The sequence below is a fragment of the Anomaloglossus baeobatrachus genome, chromosome 2 (genome assembly GCF_048569485.1).
Source record: "Anomaloglossus baeobatrachus isolate aAnoBae1 chromosome 2, aAnoBae1.hap1, whole genome shotgun sequence".
NCBI lineage: Eukaryota > Metazoa > Chordata > Amphibia > Anura > Aromobatidae > Anomaloglossus > Anomaloglossus baeobatrachus.
The window spans coordinates 489,635,166-489,661,356 of NC_134354.1; the positions used below are offsets into that span (position 1 = coordinate 489,635,166).

The window sequence follows — 26,191 nt, forward strand, 5'->3', positions numbered from 1 at the left end:
CAGCTGTCAGCTTCACCTTGGCTGGTGATCTAATTTGGGGGGACCCCACGTTATTTTTTTTTTTATTCTTTATTTATAAATAAAAAAAAAAACATGGGGAGCCCTCCAAATTGATCACCAGCCAAGATGAAGCTGCCAGCTGTGGTTTGCAGGCTACAGCTGTCTGCTTTACCCTGACTGGCTATCAAAAATAGGGGGGACCCCACGCCATTTTTTTCATTTTTTTTTTTTTTTTTTTTTTTTTTTTTATTGGATAAATACTAAGCTAGGCACCCTTTAGTGCCACATGAAAGGTACTAAAGGTGCCAGCTTAGAATATGCAGGCGGGGGTAGGACGTTCTATATATTTGACATCCCTTCATCCATTGACGCTTTTTAGGCTGTGTGTCCACAATCAGGGTTTGCAGCGTTATGGGCGCTGAGTGTTTTCCCTGCGTCCATAACGCTGCGTTGTGCAGTAGAAGCACAGTGGAAGGATTTTTGGAGATCCCATGCCCACTGTGCTTCTTTTCTCCGCAGCATAAACTGACCGGTAGCGTGGCTTCCCGAGCCTCAGCATGTCAATTTATGCTGCGGAGACGAGAGTGTTCTCTGCAGGTAGCATAGAGCTCCACAGCAGCCTGAACCCAAATCGTGGGCATGGGCAGCTGCAGGAAGGCTGGCACTGTGTACTAGATGCCGTGTCGCTGGATCATGGCCACATAGCCTTAGGCCCCTTTCACACGTCAGTGATTCTGGGACGTTTGTGCTTTTTTTTAAACGTACCAGAATCACTGACATACGCGGACACATTATAATGAATGGGTCTGCTCACACGTCAGTGATTTTTCACTGCACGTGTCTCCATGCGGCGTACCCGCGTGTGCGTGATTGCCGCACGGAGACATGTCCATTTTTTTCTGGCATCACTGATGTCCCACGGACCACGCAGTGGTGTGATCCGTGAAACACGTGCCAGAAAAAAACGTGCTTTTAAAATAAAAAACATTTTAACTCACCCGGCTCCAGCGATGTCCTCTGCAGCCCGTCCTCCCTGTTCCTTCTGTGCCGGCTCATTATTGTCGCGCATATTCATGATGCACGACACAGCCGACCCGGAAGCAGCTGCTGCGGGGGTCAGCGCCGGCCGGATGCTGCACCGCGGGAGCGATCAGCACCATGGAGAGCGGGAGCGGGTGCAGGTGAGTTAATCTCTAAGTGCAATCACGGGCCACGGAGAACGGAGCCCGGATTGCACTTAGACAACCCACGTGTGCCGTGATTCACAGCACACGGAGGGACATGTGCGTGTTTTACACGCCAGTGAAAAACGTCAGTGTTTTTCACTGACATGTGAAGCGGGCCTAAAAGTGAGAATATTGTTGCTACAGCAACATTTTGGGTGAAGTAGCTGTGGATTCAAAATGCTTAATATACTCCTGAATAAAATCCTTGATGGGTGCAGATTCCAAAATGGGGTCACTTGTGGGGGTTTTCTGACGTATAGGTACCTAAGGGGCTTGGTGCGCGAAGTTTATTTCAACTTTTCCAAAATTCAAATGGTGCTCCTTCCATTCCAAGCCCTCCCATTTATCCAAACAGAATGTGGAGAAGGAAATGACATCACAGGTTTTTTTTTTCCAAAGGTCTGTGTTCAACCAACTTTATTATCACTGACAAGTCTTAAAAAACGCACCTAAAAAACGCATGAAAAACGCATGAAAAACGCATGAAAAACGCATGAAAAACGCATGCGTTTTCGATGCGTTGTTTCTCAAAAAGCATTGTTTACAATTCTCCCCTCTGCCAGAGGGTGCGTTTTTTTCCGCGCGGAAAAAAAAGCAACGTGTGCACATACCCTTAATGTTACTAAGTCGGTTCTGCACTTCTTCCTGGGTTAGGCAGGTCATACTTAATGAAGCGTTTACATGATCACTCTGCATTTCCCGTAGCATATGCTTTTCCCGTGTGACCACAGTTGAGAAGAAAGTATTTAAAACATTTGCTTTTCCCCCATCGCTCTCTATGATTTTACCCTCATTGTTCTTTAAAGGGCTGACACCATCAATTTTAATCATTTTACTGTTTATATAATTAAAGAATAGTTTGGGATTTGTTTTGTTTCTACTTTTGCTAAATGTATTTGTTTTTTACACATTTTATTTTTTTCTCTATAACTTTTTAATGCTTCTTCGCTGACTTCTTGTTTTAGCTTCTTAAATGTCTTGTTCTTATTATTTATTGCCCCTTTTACATCCCTATTTAGCCACATTGGTTTTCTCCTGTTCCTAGCCCTTTTATTTGCATACAGTATGGCTCGCTCGCAGTGGGTGTTATCAATATATCAAGAAAGTATATTAAGAAAATTGAAAACATTACAGGTCTTGGAAAATGGCAGCATAAGCGAAATGTTCTATTCTTCTTACAATTTTCTGATCATTTTTTCATCATTTAAATAAAACTATGCATATTTGATATCTACGTAATCATAATAACCTAGAGAATCATATGGCAGAATCATTATTCCTGTAAAAATAAATTATGTAAATAAAAAATCCCGAAATGAATTGCGGAATTGCGCTTTTTTGCTATTTCACCATACTTGGATTTTTTTCCCCATTTTCCATTATATCACATGATAATATGGATATTATCATTCAAAATTACAACTCGTCATGAAGAAAAAACAAACTGGCGACAGAAAAATATAAACATTATGGCTCTTGGAATAAAGGGAGGAAAAATGAAAGCACAAAAATGGAAAATCGCTCATTCAGGAAGGGATAAATTTTATTTGCAGAAAAAGAGCCAAGAATATTTTATCATTATGAATTTTCAATGCCCAATGAATTTTTATCAAAGTTTGGCTGTTTTAAAATATTTTTCTGCGACCACTACTGTTTGACTTTAACATTTGGTAAAGGTCAATGCATCAAAGCATAAAGACCCTCAAAAATCAGATATTGATTGCAACCCATTTATCACCATGCCTGTATTTAACAAACTCATATAAAAAGAGAATTTGTGACCAGGTTTATGCTTCTCAATCTGAGGACAGCATAAATGGGGACAGAGACATTGACTCCGGGCACTGGGTTACGTACTAGGCTTCTTGATGTTGTTTTAATAAAATCACTGGGTTTATTTGCTGCTGCTCTCTTAGTCTTCTCAATGATGACCCCAATCTAACTTCACCTGCAGTATACTATGCACAGGCAAAATAAAGCAATGGTGGAGAGTGGGGATAGCCATAACTCTTACATATCAGGGACTGTGTATTATCAGCTTGTCAATGAGAAGACTAGCAGAGCTACAGAATACAACTACTAAATGTTATCAAAACTACAGCAAAAAGTATAGGAAATAATCTAGCATCCAAATTATGGTTTCTGCACCTACTTTACGTTGCTCTCGGAAGGGGCAGCATAAAGCTGGCAACAGATTTTCTTCAAAAATCAGATATCAATATATATATATATCCATATATATATATATATATATATATATATATATATATATATATATATATATATATATATATATATATATTTATGTGTGCTTTTAAAATTGTAGCTACTGTATGTATATAATGTACATTTTATTAAATGTATATTTTCTTATTCTAGGAGAACAACCAAGAAATATACAAAAGAGTAAGTATCAAAATGTTGCATTATTACGATATATCATTGATTCTCTACTTACAATGTCCCTCTTTATAGTTTCTGTTTCAATACTCCAGAGCTCAAGATCCTGCCCTCAAAACTGGGGTAAGTACATTCAACTTAATCCATGTAAAATGCACAATGATCTTATTGCAGGGCAGATCAGGGAACAGGGTGTGAAGATTTAGGGGTACAATTTACCTATTTCTGGTTTAGCTAAATATTCTTATTAATTCATATTAATCCCTTTTGCGCTCCCTGACAGAATAGTACATCAATCTTAGGGGCACTTTGCACACTGCGACATCGCAGGCCGATGCTGCGATGCCGAGTGCGATAGTGCCCGCCCCCGTCGCAGCAGCGATATGTGGTGATAGCTGGCGTAGCGAAAGTTATCGCTACGCCAGCTTCACACACACACTCACCTGCCGTGCGACGTCCCTGTGGCCGGCGACCCGCCTCCTTGTTAAGGGGGCGGGTCGTGCGGCGTCACTGCGACGTCACACGGAAGGCGGCCAATCAGAGCGGAGGGGCGGAGATGAGCAGGATGTAAACATCCTGCCCACCTCCTTCCTTCCGCATATCCTACGGAAGCCGCAGTGAGGCCGGTAGGAGATGTTCCTCGCTCCTGCGACTTCACACACAGCGATGTGTGCTGCCGCAGGAGCGAGGAACAACATCGGACCATTGCGTCAGCGTAATCATGGATTACGCCGACGCTGCACCGATAATACGATTACGACGCTTTTGCGCTCGTTAATCTTATCATCCAGGCTTTACACACTGCGATGACGCATGCGATGCCGGATGTGCGTCACTTTCAATTTGACCCCACCGACATCGCACCTGCAATGTCGCAGTGTGCAAAGTACCCCTTAGGGTGTGTTGTATGCAGTGGGCTCAGGAGCTGAGCCCGCACCATGGTAAGCAGATGGTCGCTGAAATACACAGCCAGCATCTACCAGTAACAGCAGCAAACAAAGCTAGCCGCTGTTTAATTCTTTAAATACCACAGTAAATCACTGACAGCAGTATTTAAATAGTGTTCTCTTTGGCCCTTCGCACCACAATGTGGGGTGCCAATTGTCTACCATGGTAGTCATGAGCCTGCTGAAGGTGTCCGCCATGGTCATCTATGTACTCCTCTGAAGCTCAGGCTGAAGCTCCAGCATAGATTGTGTTTCAAAGGAAACCATAATTTGTAGTATATAGCATAAGCAATCACAGGTTTAAATCCCCTAGTGGGACTAAAAAGAAAGTAAAAAATATTCAAAAATGTTCAAAACAATAAAAAATAATAATAGTTTAAATCATCCCCTTTTCTTTTCTCAGTTTTAAAGTAAAGAAAAAAAATAACATGATTGGTATCACTGCATTAATAAAACTCCAATGTCCCAAAATATAAAATTATTTAAATATACGATGGTTGAAATAAATATTCAACATGTCACTAATTCTCTAAGTAAATATATTTATAAAAGGTGCTATTGACATGAATTTCTCACCATCTGTCTGTAACAAACCCATCCAATCCACACGGGCAGAGAAATCAAACTATAGATGTCTCTAAAATTTGTGATATGTAATAATGACAAATGCCACAGGGAAAAGCATTGAACACAATTACTGAAATGTATTTAATGCTTCATACAAAATCCTTTGTTGGTGATGACAGCTTCAAGATGCCTCATGTAAGGAGAAACTAGTCCCATGCATTGCTCAAGCATGATTTCGGCCTATTCTTCCACACAAACACTTTTCAAATTCTGAAGATCCCGTGGGCTCCTTCTATGAACTTTGAGCTTTAGTTCCTTCCATGAGTTTCCTGTTGGAGTCAAGTCAGATGATTGGCTGGGCCATTTTAGTAGCTTTATTTTCTTTCTCTGAGACCAAGAGAAATTTTTGTTGCCTGCGTGACTGGAAGTATTGTCTTGCTCCACACCCCTGTTTCATCTTCATCATCCTGGTAGATAGCAGCATATTTTTATCAAGAATGTCCAATGTCCATGTATCCTTACTTCAAATATATGAAGTCTGCCAGTGCTGTATGTGGAAAAACAGACCCACACCATGATGTTTCCACCTCCACACTTTATGGTTGGTATGGTGTTAAGTGACTCCAAACATGTTGTGTATTATGGCATCCAAAGAGTTAAATTTGGATCTCATCTGATCCAACTATATTCTCACAGTATTTCACATGCTTGTCTAAATGTTGTTGAGCAAACTTTAATCGCTCTTATGCATGCTTTTTGTTTAGCAATGGAGTATTGCATGTTGAGCGTACATACAGACCATGGAAGTTGAGTGCATTACTTGTTTTCTTTGAAACATTTGTACCTACTGATTCCAGGTCTTTATTTAACTCTTAACAGATGGTCTTTAGCTCTTGGAAATCTCTTCTGATAGTTCTTTTCACTCTTTTGTCTGAAATCTTGCGAGGAGCACCTGGTTGTGGCTGCTTTATGGTGAACTGATGTTCTTGTGGTCCTAACTGTGCTCTCTGGAACCTTCATTCATTTTGAAATTCTCTATGTTAAGGTTCCATGGTCTTGAGAAAGCTTATTGTTTTTACCCATCATGGGATGTTTCTTGTGACCTCTGGTAATGAAACACCTTTTTATAGACAATCAGCTAAACCAGCTGATATTATTTTTCAATAAGTGACAGGATTATTATCTAAATACTGATAGATTTCATCTTGTGTCATGACTTTCCAATGCTTTTTGAACCTCTCTTTCTGCATATGTTCAATACTTTTTCCCTGTGTCATTTCTCATTATTACGCATAACTTAATTTAAGGACATCTATGGTTTGATTCCTTTGCTTGTGTGGATTGGATGGATTGTGTTACCAACATGTGGTGAGAATTTCATGTAAATAGCACCTTTAGAAATATATTTACTTTGAATATTGGTGATATGTTGAATACTTTTTTCCACTCGCTGTACATGGAATGGTGAAAAAAAAATCATAAGTCAAAATTTGCAGTATTTCAGTCACCAAATTTCCCCCCAAAAGAACAATAAAAAACAATCACTATGTAACCCAAAATGATATATAAAAAAAATATGTCAGTTTGGCACGTGAAAATAAGCCCTAATACAGCGCTTTAAAAAAAAAAATTTGTATTTGTTTCTCCATGTATTTGTTTCTCCATTAAAATCTAAAAAGACTATGAAAGTTTGCTACCATGGCAGACTTATGGTGAAATGTCTGGTGACATTGAACACAATAAATCATCCCACAAAAAAGAAGCGCTGATTTATTAATGGAGGGAAAAAAAAGTGTCGTTCCTGGATGAAGGGGAGGAAATAATGAAACCGGAAAAATGAAAAATATAAACCGGCCTCGAAGGAGTAAAAAAAGCTCTGTAAAGTTTCAAATATAATAAATTAGTGACTTCTAGTGTTGCTACCTTCAGTAGGTGACTCTAGAAAGCAAGCTTTCTTTTTTGTGATGGAAAGCTGATTTCCATACCCTTTTCCAAGTCAGCAGATAACAAGCTCTGCAAGGAGCAACTAACACCATCTATGGTTACTTCTCCAGGAATCCCATATAACCACAGAAGAATTTACAAAAAAGGTAAATCTTTTTTTGCTAAAACTTACATATTGACAACACCAAGTGATTATGCTTTATGATCCAGCCATCTTTATATTAGATGCGACTATTTATGCAACGCTGTAGAAATGGAGAGCTGAGAAAAGTTTGATTAGTTAGGTTATTAGTGATGGCATTCTTAAAGCTGAGGACACTGGAAATTAATTGGATTGTGATATAGGAAGTGCCAAGCATTCAGAAGCGCAATCACAGCACACACAGGTACGCGCGGGACCGCTCGTGACGCTGCATTGAATAGCATGTTAGTATGCCCCCGTGGGTGTGCTAATGTGACGCCCTGGACCAGCCAGCTAGTCACAGATAGAGCCCCGCACAACACCAGTCCCCTAACAAGGTGTCAGCAGCCAAACCACTAAAACCCTAGTCACCTCTCTCAGTGCTTGATGGACACACCAGGGGGCGGAGCCAGGTGGTTGGCCACGCCCACCGAGGAGTTCAGAGAGCCTGAGGCAGGAAAAACAGTTCAGTTTAGTCTGGAGAGATCAGTTTGAGAGTTGAGTGGAGGAGGTCAGGCCTGTGTGACAGGCCTGTAGCAGACTGACAGATGCCAGGGTTGGTGTCCGGGCACCTTTGGCTAGGAGGCATACGGAGGTCTCTGCCTGCAGGAGCCGGGAAGACAGCTCGGTGGAACCGAGGTGGACCGGGACAGGGTACTGGCCCGCCGGTACCAACCCCTGGGAACCGACTGGAAACCGGAGCACAAAGGGGGGTACTCAGACCCTGAAGCTAGGTCCAGAAGCTACTGGGGGCTAACTAATTAACTGATTGCGGTCAGGACTATAGGTCCTTTCCCACCCAAAGTCCCGACTGAAGACAACAGCCCAACGAGGGGGATAGAAGACCACCGCCATGGCAGAGAGATCCCACGGGCTAGCGTCTGCGGGCAAAGGGCTCTTCCGACATCTACAAGCCGGGGAGCGGACTCCTGTATTGCAAGTTCAGGTAGTCCATCATCACAAACAGGTGCAGGAGAAAGGCAGAGACCACAAATCGGGTGGAGGACCAGACTGCAGCCGGCTGCGGGCACCAACTACCATCACCTTGGTTTACCAGAGACTTGTGTGTGTTTCTAATCATGAGTACACCAGTGCCCTCCGGCCGCCCATCTTCCTGCACCGCCAAACACCCCACAACGGGTCCCAGGGCCACCATCCCTACCCACGGAGGGGTTAACAACTTGCTGCGCAAAATCTCCCCCAGGTGCCCCGTAAGCCACAGCGGTGGTGTCCACCTTCACTACATCCCATGGGTGGTGTCACGAACTTAACCACGGCTCCGGCCGTACACCTACGTCCCCTAAACCACCAGCCCCCCTTTCAGATCGAAGTGACCACAGGGGCCTCCGGGTCTGGAGACGCTCGAGCCACCGACTAGCGAGCCCGGATCCGAACGGCTCGGCTGCAGCCGATCACGGGGTTGTACACTAATGTAGAGTTGGGACGGGCAATGGCCGAGGCCTGGGGTTGTAGTCGTGCACCTGCCTGGCGACTACATGAACAGGTGTTGTGGTGTGTGGTGGAGCCAGTGTGGTGTGGTTACCTGAGGGCTGCGGGTTCATGTCACAGGCTGCCGGTCTTGGTCCTGAAGAATCATAGACACACTCATAGTTGCTGAATAATATTTTAACTTTACTCCAAACTTCTCCTATGGAGAGGCACACGATCATTACAGGCTTTGTAACACAGTGTAACACGGCTCTCCCATACCGGCTATGTACAGAGTCCCACCGGCTCTTGAGAGTATACAGATCTTCCACTCCGAGTCCCTAGGCAAGTACCTTCTCCCCTAAGGATAGGCCACCCTGAGTTGGACATCCAATGACCCCAGAACTGGCAGTAATGGAATGAGGCACTGATCTTCTACCGCACTACTTCAGTCTGCCTGCTGACCCTGGAGGCGCTGCTGATATATTTCCCGGAAACCGCTCTGTACAACCTGATATAGGTCACTGCTTCTATCTTCCTCCTGCCCAATTCTTTAGCCTGTTTCTTCACACACCACACCGCACTTTCTCTCTGTTCCTTGTTCTACTTCATCTCTAAGGCCTAAGCCACATGGCATGAAAATCAGAGTGAGTGGAATGTGATAAAACATTGCATTCCACTCGGAGCAATATTAACCTATGTGCCAGCACTCATGAGCGATTATTTTCTCAGCCCTAATCGGACCGAGAAAACAGTCACAGCATGCTGCGGGTGCAATGCGATCCTTGTTTCTCTTGCACCCATTCAAGTCTATGGGGCGAGAGAAAAATCGCACTGCACTCGCAGTACATCGGTGTAATGTGAGTGCAGAGGGAGAATGGCAATAGCCAGCAACAGAGGAGATATAGAGATAAATCCCTCCCTCCCCTCCTCAGCACTGGCCCGCCCCTTCTCAGAGCCGGCCCGCCCCCCGCAGTTATGGTCTATCGGACCTCAGTAGCACAGATACTCGAATGACACTTGGCTCCCGCTGTGCTGCCAACATACATCTATTGTATTTTTGAAGAACAGGGTGAAAGTGATTGAGTGGCCAAGTACGTCTCCTGATCTAACCCCAATGGAACACCTATGGAATATTTTTGATAGACTTGTTGAGCCTCACAGGTTTTTCTCGAAGAATGGAAAAATATAGATGTTGCAATAGATGATGTAGCAGTTGTGATGTGAAGGTTATTAATGTTTGCATCAACTAACTTGAGTAAAACTAGACATTATCTAATTAAAGTTACATTATTAACCTTACTTTGATGTTATGAGTTAAAGAGTGAAAAATATGTTTTGTGAAACTCCGTGTTGTCAAAATTTTGAAAGTTCTAGTGTTCATTGAGATATTATAATCTTACCTTTCTAAAAGAGGCATAGTCATTATGCTGAGCACTATATATATATATATATATATATATATATATATATATATAGTGGCCAGAAAAAGGGTTTGGAACCGTTTGACTTTCAGGCTCCTCCATATCTAACCATCCACAACATAAAGAGGGCAAAGCTCCAACCCTGCATATAATTTAATAAAAGTATTTATGTGTGAGGAAAGGATGAAGTCCTCTAATGCAGAAAGTAGAACCTCAGCAGAAAATTAGACAAAATTAGTTCAGTATTGCTGCAAAAAGTGACATTTTCTTCCGAGTTGGCACCAAGGGAACAGAAAACGATACGACGTTTCGACCTGTTCAAGGTCCTTGTCAAGGATATCTGTCACATACAAGGAATAACATTTAGAAAGTATACAATATATGCGATATACTGTATACAATATTTATATAATACTACAAAAAAGTGCATCATTGTGTAACAATACATGTGGGATACATAGACAATTAAAAAAAAAAAAATACATACATACAGAATGTACATAATTGATGAAAGGACCTACTAAGGTAATAAGGGAGACCATGGATGGGTGGAGCAAGTTGGGGAGGGAAGGAAACAGGAGGAAGGTAATGTTAGTAGAAAAAAGGGAGGGGGTTAGCTGCTGTAAAAGGAAAAGGAAATAGGAAAAGCATCTGATAGGGGATAGATGCGAACATCAGTAGAGGAGAGTATGGTAGAAAGGAGGGTGCAATAGTGGTTTAAAAAGGATACAGAGATTATTAGGGTACGATAGGGTATAGACGACTAGGGGTATGATCTAAATGGTTTGTGTGAAAGGCTGTCAGCAATGTATAGTCAAGGGGATATATACAGTTAGGTCCAGAAATATTTTGACAGTGACACAAGTTTTGTTATTTTAGCTGTTTACAAAAACATGTTCAGATATACAATTATATATATAATATGGGCTGAAAGTGCACACTCCCAGCTGCAATATGAGAGTTTTCACATCCAAATCGGAGAAAGGGTTTAGGAATCATAGCTCTGTAATGCATAGCCTCCTCTTTTTCAAGGGACCAAAAGTAATTGGACAAGGGACTCTAAGGGCTGCAATTAACTCTGAAGGCGTCTCCCTCGTTAACCTGTAATCAATGAAGTATTTAAAAGGTCTGGGGTTGATTACAGGTGTGTGGTTTTGCATTTGGAAGCTGTTGCTGTGACCAGACAACATGCGGTCTAAGGAACTCTCAATTGAGGTGAAGCAGAACATCCTGAGGCTGAAAAAAAAAGAAAAAATCCATCAGAGAGATAGCAAACATGCTTGGAGTAGCAAAATCAACAGTCGGGTACATTCTGAGAAAAAAGGAATTGACTGGTGAGCTTGGGAACTCAAAAAGGCCTGGGCGTCCACGGATGACAACAGTGGTGGATGATCGCCGCATACTTTCTTTGGTGAAGAAGAACCCATTCACAACATCAACTGAAGTCCAGAACACTCTCAGTGAAGTAGGTGTATCTGTCTCTAAGTCAACAGTAAAGAGAAGACTCCATTAAAGTAAATACAAAGGGTTCACATCTAGATGCAAACCATTCATCAATTCCAAAAATAGACAGGCCAGAGTTAAATTTGCTGAAAAACACCTCATGAAGCCAGCTCAGTTCTGGAAAAGTATTCTATGGACAGATGAGACAAAGATCAACCTGTACCAGAATGATGGGAAGAAAAAAGTTTGGAGAAGAAAGGGAACGGCACATGATCCAAGGCACACCACATAGTCTGTAAAACATGGTGGAGGCAACGTGATGGCATGGGCATGCATGGCTTTCAATGGCACTGGGTCACTTGTGTTTACTGATAACATAACAGCAGACAAGAGTAGCCGGATGAATTCTGAAGTGTACCGGGATATACTTTCAGCCCAGATTCAGCCAAATGCCGCAAAGTTGATCGGACGGCGCTTCATAGTACAGATGGACAATGACCCCAAGCATACAGCCAAAGCTACCCAGGAGTTCATGATTGCAAAAAAGTGGAACATTCTGCAATGGCCAAGTCAATCACCAGATCTTAACCCAATTGAGCATGCATTTCACTTGCTCAAATCCAGACTTAAGACGGAAAGACCCACAAACAAGCAAGACCTGAAGGCTGCGGCTGTAAAGGCCTGGCAAAGCATTAAGAAGGAGGAAACCCAGCGTTTGGTGATGTCCATGGGTTCCAGACTTAAGGCAGTGATTGCCTCCAAAGGATTCGCAACAAAATATTGAAAATAAAAAGTGTTTCTTTGGGTTTGGTTTATTTGTCCAATTACTTTTGACCTCCTAAAATGTGGAGTGTTTGTAAAGAAATGTGTGCAATTCCTACAATATCTATCAGATATTTTTGTTCTAACCTTCAAATTAAACGTTACAATCTGCACTTGAATTCTGTTGTAGAGGTTTCATTTCAAATCCAATGTGGTGGCATGCAGAGCCCAACTCGCGAAAATTGTGTCACTGTCCAAATATTTCTGGACCTAACTGTATGTCTATAAATGTGTCCATATGTATAGGGGAGTAGCCCTATATTGTATTGTATTGTATTGTATGTATTGTATGTAGCCCTAGGAGTGCAGGTAGGTTAAAGTGAGGGATAGAAGTGAGAAAACTAGTGGAAAGATGGAGAGGATGAGGAGGTTTCTTCCCCCCTCATCCTCTCCATCTTTCCACTAGTTTTCTCACTTCTATCCCTCACTTTAACCTATATAGGGTATATGCTATGATGTAACCTCAAAAGCTACCTCAATTAGAATACATAAAAACACTTTTATTTAAATTTATTAAAATACTAAACATTCCACCTGTGAAAAATAACACACACAAAAAAATCCCAGGACCATGGGACCGCCACAATAGTTCCTATCAAGGGAACAAAAACTGTTAGTTACTCAACATGTTAAATGAACAACATTGCTAAAGGGATAAAGCCTAGATGACCCTCAATCTTTCTTTCCTCTGCCTGCCAATGGAGTTATGACTTGCGTCACACACACCCTAAAGGTAAAAAGGTGCCCCCATTCCTCGGCGACTTTCCCTCCGGTGATATCCCTGATCTCCCTTCTTGTCGGGTAGAACTTCTAGGATTATATCATTAAATAGTAGAGGGAACCAAAGAAACAATCACTTATCTGAGATATATTCGGGTCAAAAGGTCCCTTAGCAGTATTTTTTCTCTTGAGTGAAGATATCCAGGCTCTCCATGGTCCTCAACCCATAAGCATAAAATAACAGAGCCTCTACACTACCTTTGTGAATCTCTAATTCAAGTGTTGAACTATATGCTATGATGCTATTGTCGCAGGCGGAGGGGCCGCGCTCGCTACGCTTGGGTCCGCGGCTGCTGCTGCTCGGTGGCTCGAGTAGTGGGCCGGACCCGGGGACTCGAGCAGCGCTCCTCGCCCACTTGTTTTGGGAGATAGTTCGTGACGCCACCCACGGGTCGTGGTGATTATGGGGAACCACCGCTGCTGGTGACGGGGATCCTGGGAGCGATGGTAGGGAGCATGGTGTGGGCGGTTGCCTTCTGTCAGGTCTTGGATCCTAGGAAACCCCTGGGGTTCCGGTCACTCTCGGATTTGACCATTGTCGGCGGCTCCCAGCCTAGTCGGGGTCCGATGGCCCTGCCTTGTTGTGCTTAGCTTCACTCCGCTCCCTGGTTCGGTACTGGCGGGCCAACGCCCGACACTGGTCCTACGGTTCCGCAGAGGTCCACTAACTCCTGCAGATGGCCACCACCGTCTGCCGACCTTGCTGACAGTGCCTGGGCCCCTACCCAGACACTAGCAGTCTCTCTCCTTCACTTCTCAACTCCACTCCACTTGAACTCCAAAACTGAACTGCCTACTCAACTCCCTGCTTTTCCCGCCTCCAGGCCTGTGAACTCCTCGGTGGGTGGGGTCAACCGCCTGGTTCCGCTCCACCTGGTGTGGACATCAGACCCTTGAGGGAGGCAACAAGGGTTTTGTTTGACTGATGTTACTATCCAGGGGAGGGTGTGTGTGTGTGTTATGTCTGTGACTACCTGGCTAGTCCAGGGCATCACATTCCCCCTTGGTGAAATGCAGACCGTCCGCGGGCTGCCCGTCCATCACCGGTTTTATTTTTCTGAAAAAGATAAATAACAAAGAACAGTATGCATTTTCAAATCCCTTACGGGAGGCATGTCACTTAAACATTGCAAACATTAGTAAAAACACTTTTAATAATAACGGACGGGTTCATGTTCCTCCGCTTCCCCACCCAAGCAACCTAAACCTTGATGGTGCCCCTAAGAAATGGGCAGCACCCCTTTTCCCCAGTCCGGAAGCAGGAACTCGGTTCCAGGTCACCCAAGCGAGAACGGGTACGGTGTCTCGCACCCGGCTGTCAATTCAGGGGGCCCCACGTCCAGGGGGACCCCTGACCCCCGGAGGATGGTCACCAGTCCTGGTGGTGACCGAACCCCAGCCTACTCTGCTGCGGGTCCTTCCTCCAATCTGCCTCTCCGGAGGCGGCAACGGAACACAGTCCAGCAAATTATTTACAAGACCACAAGTTCGTGGTTGGCCTGCAAGTTCTCGGCCTTGTCTCTGAAATGGCTAGTGGGAACACATAGAGTCCCTACGGGGACAACTTGTTTGCAACGGGCGGTAAAATCAACTTGCTGAAAATCAGGTTACAAACTCAGATGATTAATATTCATTCATTCAATATTTACACAATCACCATGTGGCACCCCTAGATGGCAGTTTCCCTGTACCTAAGCGGGGGCTTACCTAGGTTGGGGCGTGTGGACTTTCTGGGCCCAATGTTGTCAGTGGAGGGCAATGGGACAGAGGAGACAACCAGTTCCTCCTCCCGTCTGTCAGATATGGCAGGTGGAGACCCAAGGGGAGGGGGTATAGGTGCATCCCTGGGCGCTAGTTCGAGTGGCTCACTGGCGGGCGTTTCCGTCTCTATTTCTTCCACGGGTTGTGGGAACATTATCACCGGAATAATCACCGCACCGTTCTGCATAGGCCAGTCTGCTGGAAAATCGCTCATCACTGTGTGGATCACCTCTTTCCTCCTTTCCCCGCTCGGCGTGGGAACCGGATTTTCATTTGCCAATCTCAAGGGATGTGGGCACCTCTTCAGGTGGTCCCTGGAAACTGTAGCCGAGGTCTTTCCCTGGTCGCGACTAATCAGATAAGTCTTCTTGTTCTCCCATTCGGTGGGCTGTATGACGTACGGGGTTTTCTCCCACTAGTCATCAAGCTTATGGGTTTTTCTCTTCCGTTTCAGCACTACATCCCCGGGCTCAAAGGGAACAGCTGGAGCCCGCCTGTTGAAGCACTGTTCTTGTTTTTCTCGGCTCTGACGCAGATTCTTCTCCACATATTCCTGGACCCGTCGGTACTGTGTTTGCCGCCGGGTATCCCAGTCGGCAGTCGAAGGGATGGCCTCTGGAACTTCCAAGTCCATTTCCAGGTCGGGCTCCCATCAGATACGCCGATGTGCATTTGGTAGAACCACAGGGGATGTTATTGTACATGTCTACCAGGTCAGGCAGCTTCTCCGGCCACAGGTTCCGCTCTTCTAACGGTAGTATCTTGAGGAGATCCAGAACCAGGTGGTTCATCTTCTCACACATCCCATTAGTCTGGGCATGGTACGGCGTGGTCCTGATCTTCTTACAACCGTATAATTGGCAGAACTCTTGAAACACCTCTGCTTCGAAGGCCGAACCCTGGTCTGTAAGCACCCTTTCTGGGTATCCGTGCGGTCGACAAAAGTAGGCCTGGAATGCCCTAGCTGCAGTATGGCCAGTCAGATCTTTGACTGGAACAACCACCATGAATCTTGAGTAGTGGTCCACAATGGTCAAGGCATAGGTGTACCCACTTCTGCTAGGTGTGAGCTTGACGTGGTCCAGAGCGACCAACTCTAGCGGTTGATGGGCAATGATTGGTCGTAGTGGGGCCTTCTTGCTGGCTTCGTCCCTTCTTCTCAGTGTACAGTGACCACACTCTCGGCACCAGGCCTCTACAGACTCCCGCATCCCACTCCAATAGAACCGTTCTCTCAACAGCATCTCTAGCTTCTTCCAACCAAAGTGCCCGGCACCGTCATGGTAAGCTTGTAGAACTTTGGGCACGTTAGCCTGAGGAACCACCAGCTGGCGAACCTTCTCATGAGTCTTTGGGTTAATCAGTTCCCGAAACAGCTTCCCTTGATGTAGGCACAGCCGGGCCCTTTCCTTCCATAACCGCTGGACCTCTGGGAGAGCAGCGGGGTCCATTATGGAGGAACCCCGTTCAATCATGGTTTTGACCAGCTGAACAGCAGGCGCCTGATCTTGAGCTTCTTGCCATCCCTGACTGGGTAACGGGTCCAGGTTCACCTGTTGTTGACTGACACACAGCTTTTCAGGAAGTGGCCGGTGAAACGCTGGTAACTCGATTTCTTCAAGGTCATCATCTTCCGCTCCTCCATCAAGTAGGTGTGGCATTTGGAACAGCGCGTCCGCGTTGGTGTTCTTGCGGGCGGCTCTGTATTTGATAGTGAAGTTGTAGTTAGACAGCCGAGCCACCCACCTTTGTTCTAGAGCGCCCAACTTGGCTGTATCCAGGTGGGTCAACGGATTATTATCCGTGTAGACAGTGAATTTTGCCGCGGCAAGGTAATGCTTAAACCTTTCGGTGATTGCCCATACCAGGGCCAAGAACTCGAGCTTGAAGGAGCTGTAATTTTCAGGGTTTCTTTCCGTGGGCCTGAGTTTCCTGCTGGCGTAGGCGATCACTTTCTCCTTCCCCTCCTGGACCTGGGACAAGACTGCCCCTAGGCCCACATTGCTGGCGTCGGTGTAGAGGACGAATGGAAGACCGTAGTCAGGGTACGCTAGAATCTCTTCCCCGCTCAAGGCCGACTTCGGTTGGTGGAAGGACTCCTCATGCTTCTCTTCCCACAACAACAAGGGTCCAGGGGCTCTGCCACCCCTGGTCTGTCCCACGAGGAGGCCTTGAATAGGTGCAGCCTTCTTCGTGTACTCCTTGATAAAGCGGCGATAATAGCCCACCAGGCACAGGAACTGCCTCACCTCTCTCACTGTGGTCGGTCGCGGCTAGTCCCAGATAGCCTGATCTTCTCAGGATCTGGGGCGACACCTTCTGCGCTCACCACGTGTCCGAGGTACTGTACCCTAGGCTTCAGTAGGTGGCACTTGGAGGGCTTTAGCTTCATCCCATACTTGGCAAGGGACGCGAACACTTCAGCCAGGTGCTCCAGGTGGGCCTCGTACGTCTGGGAGTATACGATCACATCATCCAGATACAGCAAGACAGTTTCGAAATTGAGATGTCCCAGGCAGCATTCCATGAGCCATTGGAAGGTTCCAGGGGCATTGCACAGCTCAAACGGCATGCTGTTGAACTCGCAGAGACCCATGGGAGTGGCAAATGCAGTCTTCTCGCGGTCCTCCGGTATGACCGCCACCTGCCAGTATCCACTGGTAAGGTCAAGGGTAGAGAAGAAGCTAGTAGTCTTCAGAGCAGCTAGCGACTCTTCGATACGGGGGAGAGGATAGGCATCTTTATGCGTTATCTGGTTGATCTTCCGGTAATCCACACACATTCTCATGGTGCCATCCTTCTTCTTCACCAGTACCAGGGGAGCTGCCCAAGGATTACAACTATCGCGAATGACCCCTGCCTCCTTCATGTTCCTCACCATGTCCTTGGCGCATTGATAGTGTGCTGGCGGGATAGGCCTATACTTTTCTTTGATAGGTGGATGTATGCCTGTAGGGATATGGTGTTGAACCCCTTTAATCCTCCCGAAATCTAATGGGTGTTTGCTGAAAACCTGTTCATACTCCTGTACTACCCTGTATACCCCCTCTTTGTGATGCGTGGGTGTAGCTTCAGTGCCTACATGCAGCTCCTGGCACCACTCCTCTAACTGTTCAGGGGGTATGTGGTTACTGGCAGGAGGTGTAGAGGCAGAAGGGGCGGCTTCATGAATGGTGTGAGGGTCTAGGGTAAGCAGCTTGGCAAGGGTAGCATAACGGGGAAGCCTAACTTCTTCCTCCCCCCAATTCAGTACTCTCACAGGCACTCTCCCTTTTTTGACGTCAACCACCCCTCTGGCCGCCATCACCGTGGGCCAGTGCTCAGAAGGCGTGGGCTCCTCCATCGCCGGGTAGTCGCGCCCCTGTGGACCTACTGCTGCCCTGCACCAAATCATCATCTCGCTTCTTGGTGGCACCACCAAGAGGGCCACATCCATCACCCTTACTCCACCAATCTCTCCACCCGTCGAATTCACTTGTTGCCGATATAGGAGGGCCCGGATCTCACGTTGCACTGCCCTCTGTCGGCCTCCTCCTGCAGTGGCGGACAACTGCTGCAACAAACTCAGCACCTCACTCATACAATGCTCCATCACATTAGTCCCTAGAATTACTTTTGGGTTATGGTAACTGGGTTCATTCATCACCACAATCATCCCCTGGTGCTTTAGCTCCACACGTCCCACGGTCAGGGCCACTTGTTTGTATCCCACCTGGGTCAGAGGGAGTCCATTGGCCGCGACAAGGGTCAGGCTATCATCAGGGGGAGCAAGTTCACCAGTACCCCAATAATGCAGGTACAATGTATACGGCATAGTGGTTACCTGTGATCCTGTGTCCAATAGGGCCATGAGCGGGATGCCGTCCACTGCCAGAGGGATGATGGGGCAAGCTCCAACGTACCGGTCTCACCAGTCAGGGGGGCCAGTGGTGTCTACTTCTGAGGATTGGCCCTTGGCCCCAGGGATTGCTCGTTTAACGGGCATCGCCTAGAGTAGTGGCCAGGCTTGTTGCACCTGTAACAAATAGGAGGCCCATACAGCGAATCGTTGGTCCTTCTCCGCTGCATCCAGGGGACGTCCTCCGGGCTGTAGGCGAGCTGGATCTTCCCTGGTGGCTTGACTCTCGTTGGAGGCTGGAGTGCTGCGAGGATCTTGGCGAGGTCTCCATCCATGCGGCGGACCTGGGCAGCCAGTTCCTCCATCATCCCAACAGGCGCTGCAGGGGCTGGTAGAGCTGGGAGAGGAGGTGCCACCGAGATGGGAGCAGTTTCGGCCTGCCATGGGGCCGCTTCAGAAGCGTCGGGTGTTGGGGCTTGCAGGGCCTTGATGACCCGCTCTTTCAATACTGCAAAGTCCAGATCGGGGTGTTCCAGGGCCCACAGTCGTAGCTGCTTGCGGTCTTCCGTGGACCCCAGCCCTTGCAGGAATTATTCTACTAGCATCTTATTGCTTTCCAGTGTCCACATCGTTAATAGTGTCCACCCGCTTGAACGTATGGAGGGCTGTTTGCAGGCGCAAGGCATAGTCTCTTATATTATCCGCAGGCCGCTGTCGGCACTGATAAAACTGCATCCGCAACTCCTCTTCCGTGCGGGTCTCAAAAGCGGTTTCCCATCGTACTGCGTTATCCAGGTAGCACCAGGCACATAGGGCAGGGAGAACGGCATTACCTGGGCGACCGCTGGACCCCTGGCCTCCCCCGCTCCTGCACCCTGAGCTAGGGCCGCCCCATTTCCGTCGTCGGGCGCCGCCGCGGCTGCGACTGCCGCACCTCCGATGGCTCCGTCAGGCGCAGACAACTTTTTCCCGTCCCCCCCTTGGTTCTTTCCAGCACTTCCTTCTGCTGGGGGTGGGTTTCACTTTCGGGCCTTCCCTGCTCGGGGAAGACGCTCGAGCGGGAAATCTTCGCTCCCAAAGATGGCGGAACTTCAAATTTTTTGGGCAGACGCCGCCAGCGGGGACTGCAAGGCGCACTTCTACCGGTAGGTAGACCGGTTCTATCCTGTTCGTGACGCCAAGTTGTCGCAGGCGGAGGGGCCGCGCTCGCTACGCTTGGGTCCGCGGCTGTTGCTGCTGCTCGGTGGCTCGAGCGGTAGGCCGGACCCGGGGACTCCTCGCCCACAAGTGAAAAGGGGGGTGGTTTGCTTTGGGAGAGAGTTCGTGACGCCACCCACGGGTCGTGGTGATTATGGGGCACCACCGCTGCTGGTGACGGGGATCACGGGAGTGATGGTAGGGAGCAGCTAGAATGTTGTCCCCTCCGTGGGCAGGGGTTGGTGATCGTGGGGCCCGGTGGCGGTACGAGGAGGCTGGACGGCCGGGGTGCAGGGTTGCAGGGGCAGCACGGCGCGGTGCCGGATGGCACTGTGGTACTCACTCAGGCACAAATTCACAGAGTCTCTGGTAAACCAAACGGCTGGATGGACGGGTCTCGAAGCCGGCTGCAGTGTCTTTGCTCTCCACGGACAGGTTGATGGTGGCTGTCTTTCCCTGCACCTTGTTAGAATGTTCTGACTCCTGTGGTTACCCACTGGTAGTCCGCTCCCCGGTGTACATGTACCGAAGGAGCCCGTTTTGCCCGCAGGCACTGGCCCTTGGAGCTCTAGCCTATGGCGGTGGCTGTCTATCCTCACGGTGTGGGCGGTTGCCTTCTGTCGGGTCTTGGATGTTAGGAAACCCCTGGGGTTCCGGTCACTCTCGGATTTGACCGTTGTCGGCGGCTCCCAGCCTAGTCGGGGTCCGATGGCCCTGCCTTGTTGTGCTTAGCTTCACTCCGCTCCCTGGTTCGGTACCGGCGGGCCACCGCCCGACCCCGGTCCTACGGTTCCGCAGAGGTCCACTAACTCCTGCAGATGGCCACCACCATCTGCCGACCTTGCTGACAGTGCCTGGGCCCCTACCCAGACACTAGCAGTCTCTCTCCTTCACTTCTCAACTCCACTCCACTTGAACTCCAAAATTGAACTGCCTGCTCAACTCCCTGCTTTTCCCGCCTCCAGGCCTGTGAACTCCTCGGTGGGTGGGGCCAACCACCTGGCTCCGCCCCACCTGGTGTGGACATCAGACCCTGGAGGGAGGCAACCTGGGTTTTGTTTGACTGATGTTAATATTCAGTGGAGGGTGTTTGTGTGTGTGTGTTATGTCTGTGACTACCTGGCTAGTCCAGGACGTCACACTATGACAGTTGGAAGAATAAGAAATTAAGTTCGGCCATCCATTCAAAAGCCAAGAGGTGGACGTCCAGGCAAAATATTTGAGTCAAAAAGTCGGCTCATTACAAGGTCTTTCAGTTTTGGCGTGCTATATAGTGGAAGTGGCTCAAATGCTTCATAATAGTGAAATCACAGACATCCATGCAAGCACTGTACGAGACGTTACAAAAATTTGAAATGGTGGCACAAAAAAAAGGTGAGGAAGCCTCAACTTTAATATCATCGTAAGATGCATTGGCTCGAGTTTTTAAAAAAGTACAAAAAGCGGACAGTAGAAGATTAGAAACGGGTGATTTAAAGTGAAGTGAAAGTCAATGAACTAGGCTCTGATAGGTGCAAATATGTCTCGAAGAAACAAGGGAAAAATAGGCTAAGAAATAGAGAAATTGAAGGAACAGTCAAGTTCAGTGGAGGAAGCCTAATGATTTGGATTGTTTCAAACACAAAGGCATTGGATACTTGACCAGGAGCAATGGTGGTCTCAATGCTGAGGTATATGTGAATATCCTACAAGATGAGTTACTTCATATATTCAAATACTGTGGGTATGAAAACGATGACATTGTGTTTCAGCTGGACAACAACCTAAAGCATACGTCGAGATTTACAAAGAAATGGTTCAATGACAATGAAGTAGGAGAGCTGTATTGGCCTCCACAGTCCCCAGACCTCAACCCAATTGAACACTTGTGGGTAGAGTTGAAGAAAAAGCTGTATACATACCCAAGTGAGTTGACCAGTATGCACCAATATTGGGAATCAGGAAACCAGAAGAGAGCTGAGATCAGATTTCAGTCAAGAAATGCTTGATTCTGATCGAGAGAATGCCCATAAGGATTCAGGCAGTGTTGAAGGCCAAGACTGGATTTACAAAATACTAATAAAATAATAAAAATCAAAATTTAGATTTTAAGATGCAAAACAGTAGCAATGTAGAGACATGAAAAGAATCTGCATAACTAATCATATGCTTAATGATTGCAAGTAAAATTTATGTACGAGATAATCAAGATGGTTGCTTATAGAATGAAGGTAGTCTTGTGCTCAAAGCTGTAAGGGATGGGGAGATAAGGAGCCTGAAGGTCAAAAGTTCAAAACATTGTTACTAGGGATGAGCGAATGTATTCGCCACTATTCGGTATCTGGCGGATAATGGGGTATTCGAGGTATTTGGTATCCGACGGCTAATATGGTATTCGCTCCAATACTTTCATTTTCATTTCTGGACTTCCTGGCGCCTTTTTCCAGCCAATGAACACATCTGACGTTGCTTGCCCTCACAGTAACGCCGCAGCCATCTTTGTTGTGGTGTTACTGTGATTGGCTTGGCTGCACAGTGTCATAGGGGCTATATAAGGCTGCCGCCATTTTGTGCACGCATTAATTCCTGAGCTGCCGGTGTAGCTAGACTGTACTGTGTGCGGGACAGCTTTTATACAGCGAACTAGTAATAGTCCTTGTAAGGGCTGACCACGGTGTACACTAGCTGCTAGCAGCTATGTAAATCATAGAACCAGGTATAGGGACAGTGCACTGCGTTCTATGAGATAGCGTTCCTGCTGCACAATCCAAAATAGTCCTTGTAAGGGCTGAACACAGTGTCCACAAGCTGCTACCAGCTATTTAAATCGTAGAACCAGGTATAGGGACAGTGTTAGTGCATTGCTTAGTTAGGTGATACCCGTTCCTGTTTTAAACCGGCGAAAAAAAAATAATCCTCTTATTAGTGGTGCATACGGTCTGTTACTGCAGTGTGTGATATGGGGAGAGCTTATTCACAGGCAGGGAGAGATTTAAATCTGTCCTCCTGACATCTGGTACTAATAATCAACAATCGCAGCACTGCTACATCCCTTGTGTCTGTTATACTAGGAATAGGTATTACAACTTGCAAAAAAAGATCCCAAAATTGCCAAAACAACGGGTTCAGGTGTAGTGTAGTGCCTGTCAGCCACCATCTCAATTCATACTAGCTCAGTTGCGCCCTTGTGTTTGCTTCATAGCATACATAAACTCCACAGTACCTACTGCTAAAAAAAATAGTGTAAGTTTAAAAAAATAAATAAATAAAATTGCTGTCACAGCCTGTAGTTCTGCCTGAAGCCAAATACCATAATATATAGCATCCTGGTGGTGGCTACATATCGTACAGAACTTAGATAGTGGCCTGCTGCAACTAAGGCCTCCGACACACATCCGTTAAAAACGTGCGTGTTTTGTCCGTTTCCGTATATACCGGAGACACGGACAAACGTGCACCATTGTTAATCTATGTTTGTGGTCAAACTTGCGTTTTTCATCTTGTCCGTGATCCGTATGTGTTTCCGTTTTTCACGGCAGCATGTCTGTTTCCTGCACGGAACACGCACACACGGACACCATGAAAGTCAATGGTTTGGTGCGCACAAGTACGTGACATGGATGCATCTTTGTATGCTCCGTGTACGTTTTGTGCTTTTTTGTAGCGATGTCGGTCATTCTTTCTTTTTCTGTCTATGTCGGTCACTCTCCTTCAGTCCGTCAGTCGGTCTCTCTCTGTCTGTCGGTCTCTCTCTGTCTTGTGTGTCCCTCTCTCTGTCTGTCGGTCAGTCTCCCCCCTCTCTCATACTTACCGATCCCCGATCACCGGTGCGGCACTGCACGGCTGTTCACTAAACTCCGGCGGCTTTTTCTCTTTTGAAAAAGCCGGCCGCTCATTAATCAATCTAGTATTCCCTGCTTTCCACGCCCTCCGGCGCCTATGATTGGTTGCAGTGAGACACGCCCCCACGCTGAGTGACAGCTGTCTCACTGCAACCAATCACAGCCGCCGGTGGGCGGGTCTATACTGTGAAGTAAAAAAAATAAATAAATAATTAAAAAAAAACGATGTGCGGTTCCGACCATTTTGATACCAGCCAGGGTAAAGCCACACGGCTGAAGGCTGGTATTCTCAGGATGGGGAGCTCCACGTTATGGGGAGCCCCCCCAACCTAACAATATCAGCCAGCAGCCGCCCAGAAATGCCGCGTCCATTAGATGCGACAGTTCTGAGACTCTACCCGGCTTTTCCCGAATTGCCCTGGTGCATTGGCAATCGGGGTAATAAGGAGTTAATGGCAGCCCATAGCTGCCAATAAGTCCTAGATTAATCATGGCAGGCTTCTCCCTGAGATAACTTCCATGATTAATCTGTAAGTTACAGTAAATAAACACACACATCCAAAAAATCCTTTATTTGAAATAATAAACACTAAAAAAAACCCTCTTTCACCAATTTATTATGCCCCAAATACCCATCCATGTCCGGCGTAATCCACGGAGGTCCCGCGTCGCTTCCAGCTCTGCTACATGAAGGTGACAGGAGCGGCAGAAGAACACCGCCACTCCTGACAGCTCCACGCAGCAACTGAGGTGAGTATTGTGATTAGCGATGACGTCACTCAGGTTACTCGTGGCTACCGCTGGATCCTCCACCTGTGACAGCAAATCGCCCGAGTGACAGCGATGAAGTCACAGGTGAGTTGCGGTCACGGGGGGTGGACTCCAGCTAGCCACGGGTAACCTTAGTGACAGCAGCGCTAATCGCGCTGCTCACTTCAGTCACTCAGGGGATTAACGATCACCGGTTATTCCTTCATGGGTGACTGCTAATCAGGACATGACACCCAGACAGAGCCGCGGGATGACAATGAAGTCGGGTGAAGTTCACCCGAGTTCATTCTCAGCGCGCAACTTTGTCTGCTGTCTACGGGTAATCAAACACGACATTTTACATTAAACACGGAACATTTCACATGGAAAAAAACATTCACACGTCAGTTACAAATCATATGCACACATGGGCATTACACACGCACACACGGCTAGCATACGCCGGTCATACAAAGGCCACACGGACCATAAAAACAGACAAAAAAATGGATCACGGACCTGAAAAACGGCCCGTATTACACGTGCGTGGTTTTAACGGATGTGTGTCGGAGGCCTAACACACAGTGTCAGTCTTCCAAAATTTTAATTAATACTCGGTGTCAGTGGCACTACTTCTGCCTAAAGGCTAGTACCTTTGTTGGGGGAGACCTCAGGGTCTCTCTCAGGGTCACGGATTTGTATTTCAAATCAGAACTGCGCAGATGTATATGAATCAGGAAAATGACCACACAGAGAAACGTGTCTCTATTTGGGAGAAGTGAAGGTCTTCTGCCCGTGTATTCACAAAGCATAACATTTTACACAGCTTTTTGGATAGTCCTGTAAAACATCATTCCTTTAAGTCATTCAGGTGTGTCTGGGAACAGACGAAAGCCTATTCAAGAATATTGCTTAATCATGAGTCTAACCGGTTTTCCAAGAACCTGTTCTAAATGTCAGTTTACTTATTTATGAGACTACAAACTCATTACTTAGCCCTAAGCATAGTTTGTTTACATATACAATCCTTGCAACATTTCAGTCAGATATATGTAGAAAGCAATACATAAAACATTCAAAATACAGATTAATCTAATTATAATATAATATCATACTGGACAAATGATTCATAGCCTAGGCCTTCACACCTTCCAATCAGCAAACTAGCATAATTTTGGGGGGCTTCATATCTTACAGAACCTAGATAGTGGCCTGCTGCCACTAACACACAGTCTCAGTGTTACCCAATTTTTATTAATAATTGGTGTCAGTGGCACTATTTCTGCCTTAAGGCCAGTACCTTCCTATCAACAAACTAACATAATTTTGGGGGCTTCATATCTTACAGAACTTAGATAGTGGCTTGCTCTTATTAAAACACAGTCTCAGTGTTACCAAATTTTTATTAATACTTGGTGTCAGTGGCACTACTTCTGCTTGAAGCAAAATACCTTCATAGCACCAAACTAGCATCCTGGTGGGGGCGTCTTCCTATCTTACAGAACCTACATAGTGTCCTGCTCTTACTAAAACACAGTCTGAGTGCCAAAAACCAATACTAAAATAAAAGTGTTGTCAAACCCTGTTTTCTTTTGGGGCTGAAAGACATTCATAACATCTTTGTCGACTCCTCCAAGAGGTAGTTTCTCCAATAAAGGTACC

The 26,191-nt window shown here is 46.5% G+C and overlaps 1 protein-coding gene across 1 annotated transcript in view; it reads left to right on the forward strand.

Annotated features, from left to right (window-relative positions):
• NMS (neuromedin S) overlaps positions 1–26,191 on the forward strand; it is a 187,369-nt gene that overhangs the window by 106,332 nt on the left and 54,846 nt on the right. The window contains exons 6-8 of the mRNA XM_075334263.1: positions 3,606–3,632; positions 3,702–3,749; positions 7,195–7,230. Coding sequence (XP_075190378.1) covers positions 3,606–3,632; positions 3,702–3,749; positions 7,195–7,230 — 111 coding nt within the window. The remainder of the gene's footprint in view (positions 1–3,605; positions 3,633–3,701; positions 3,750–7,194; positions 7,231–26,191) is intronic.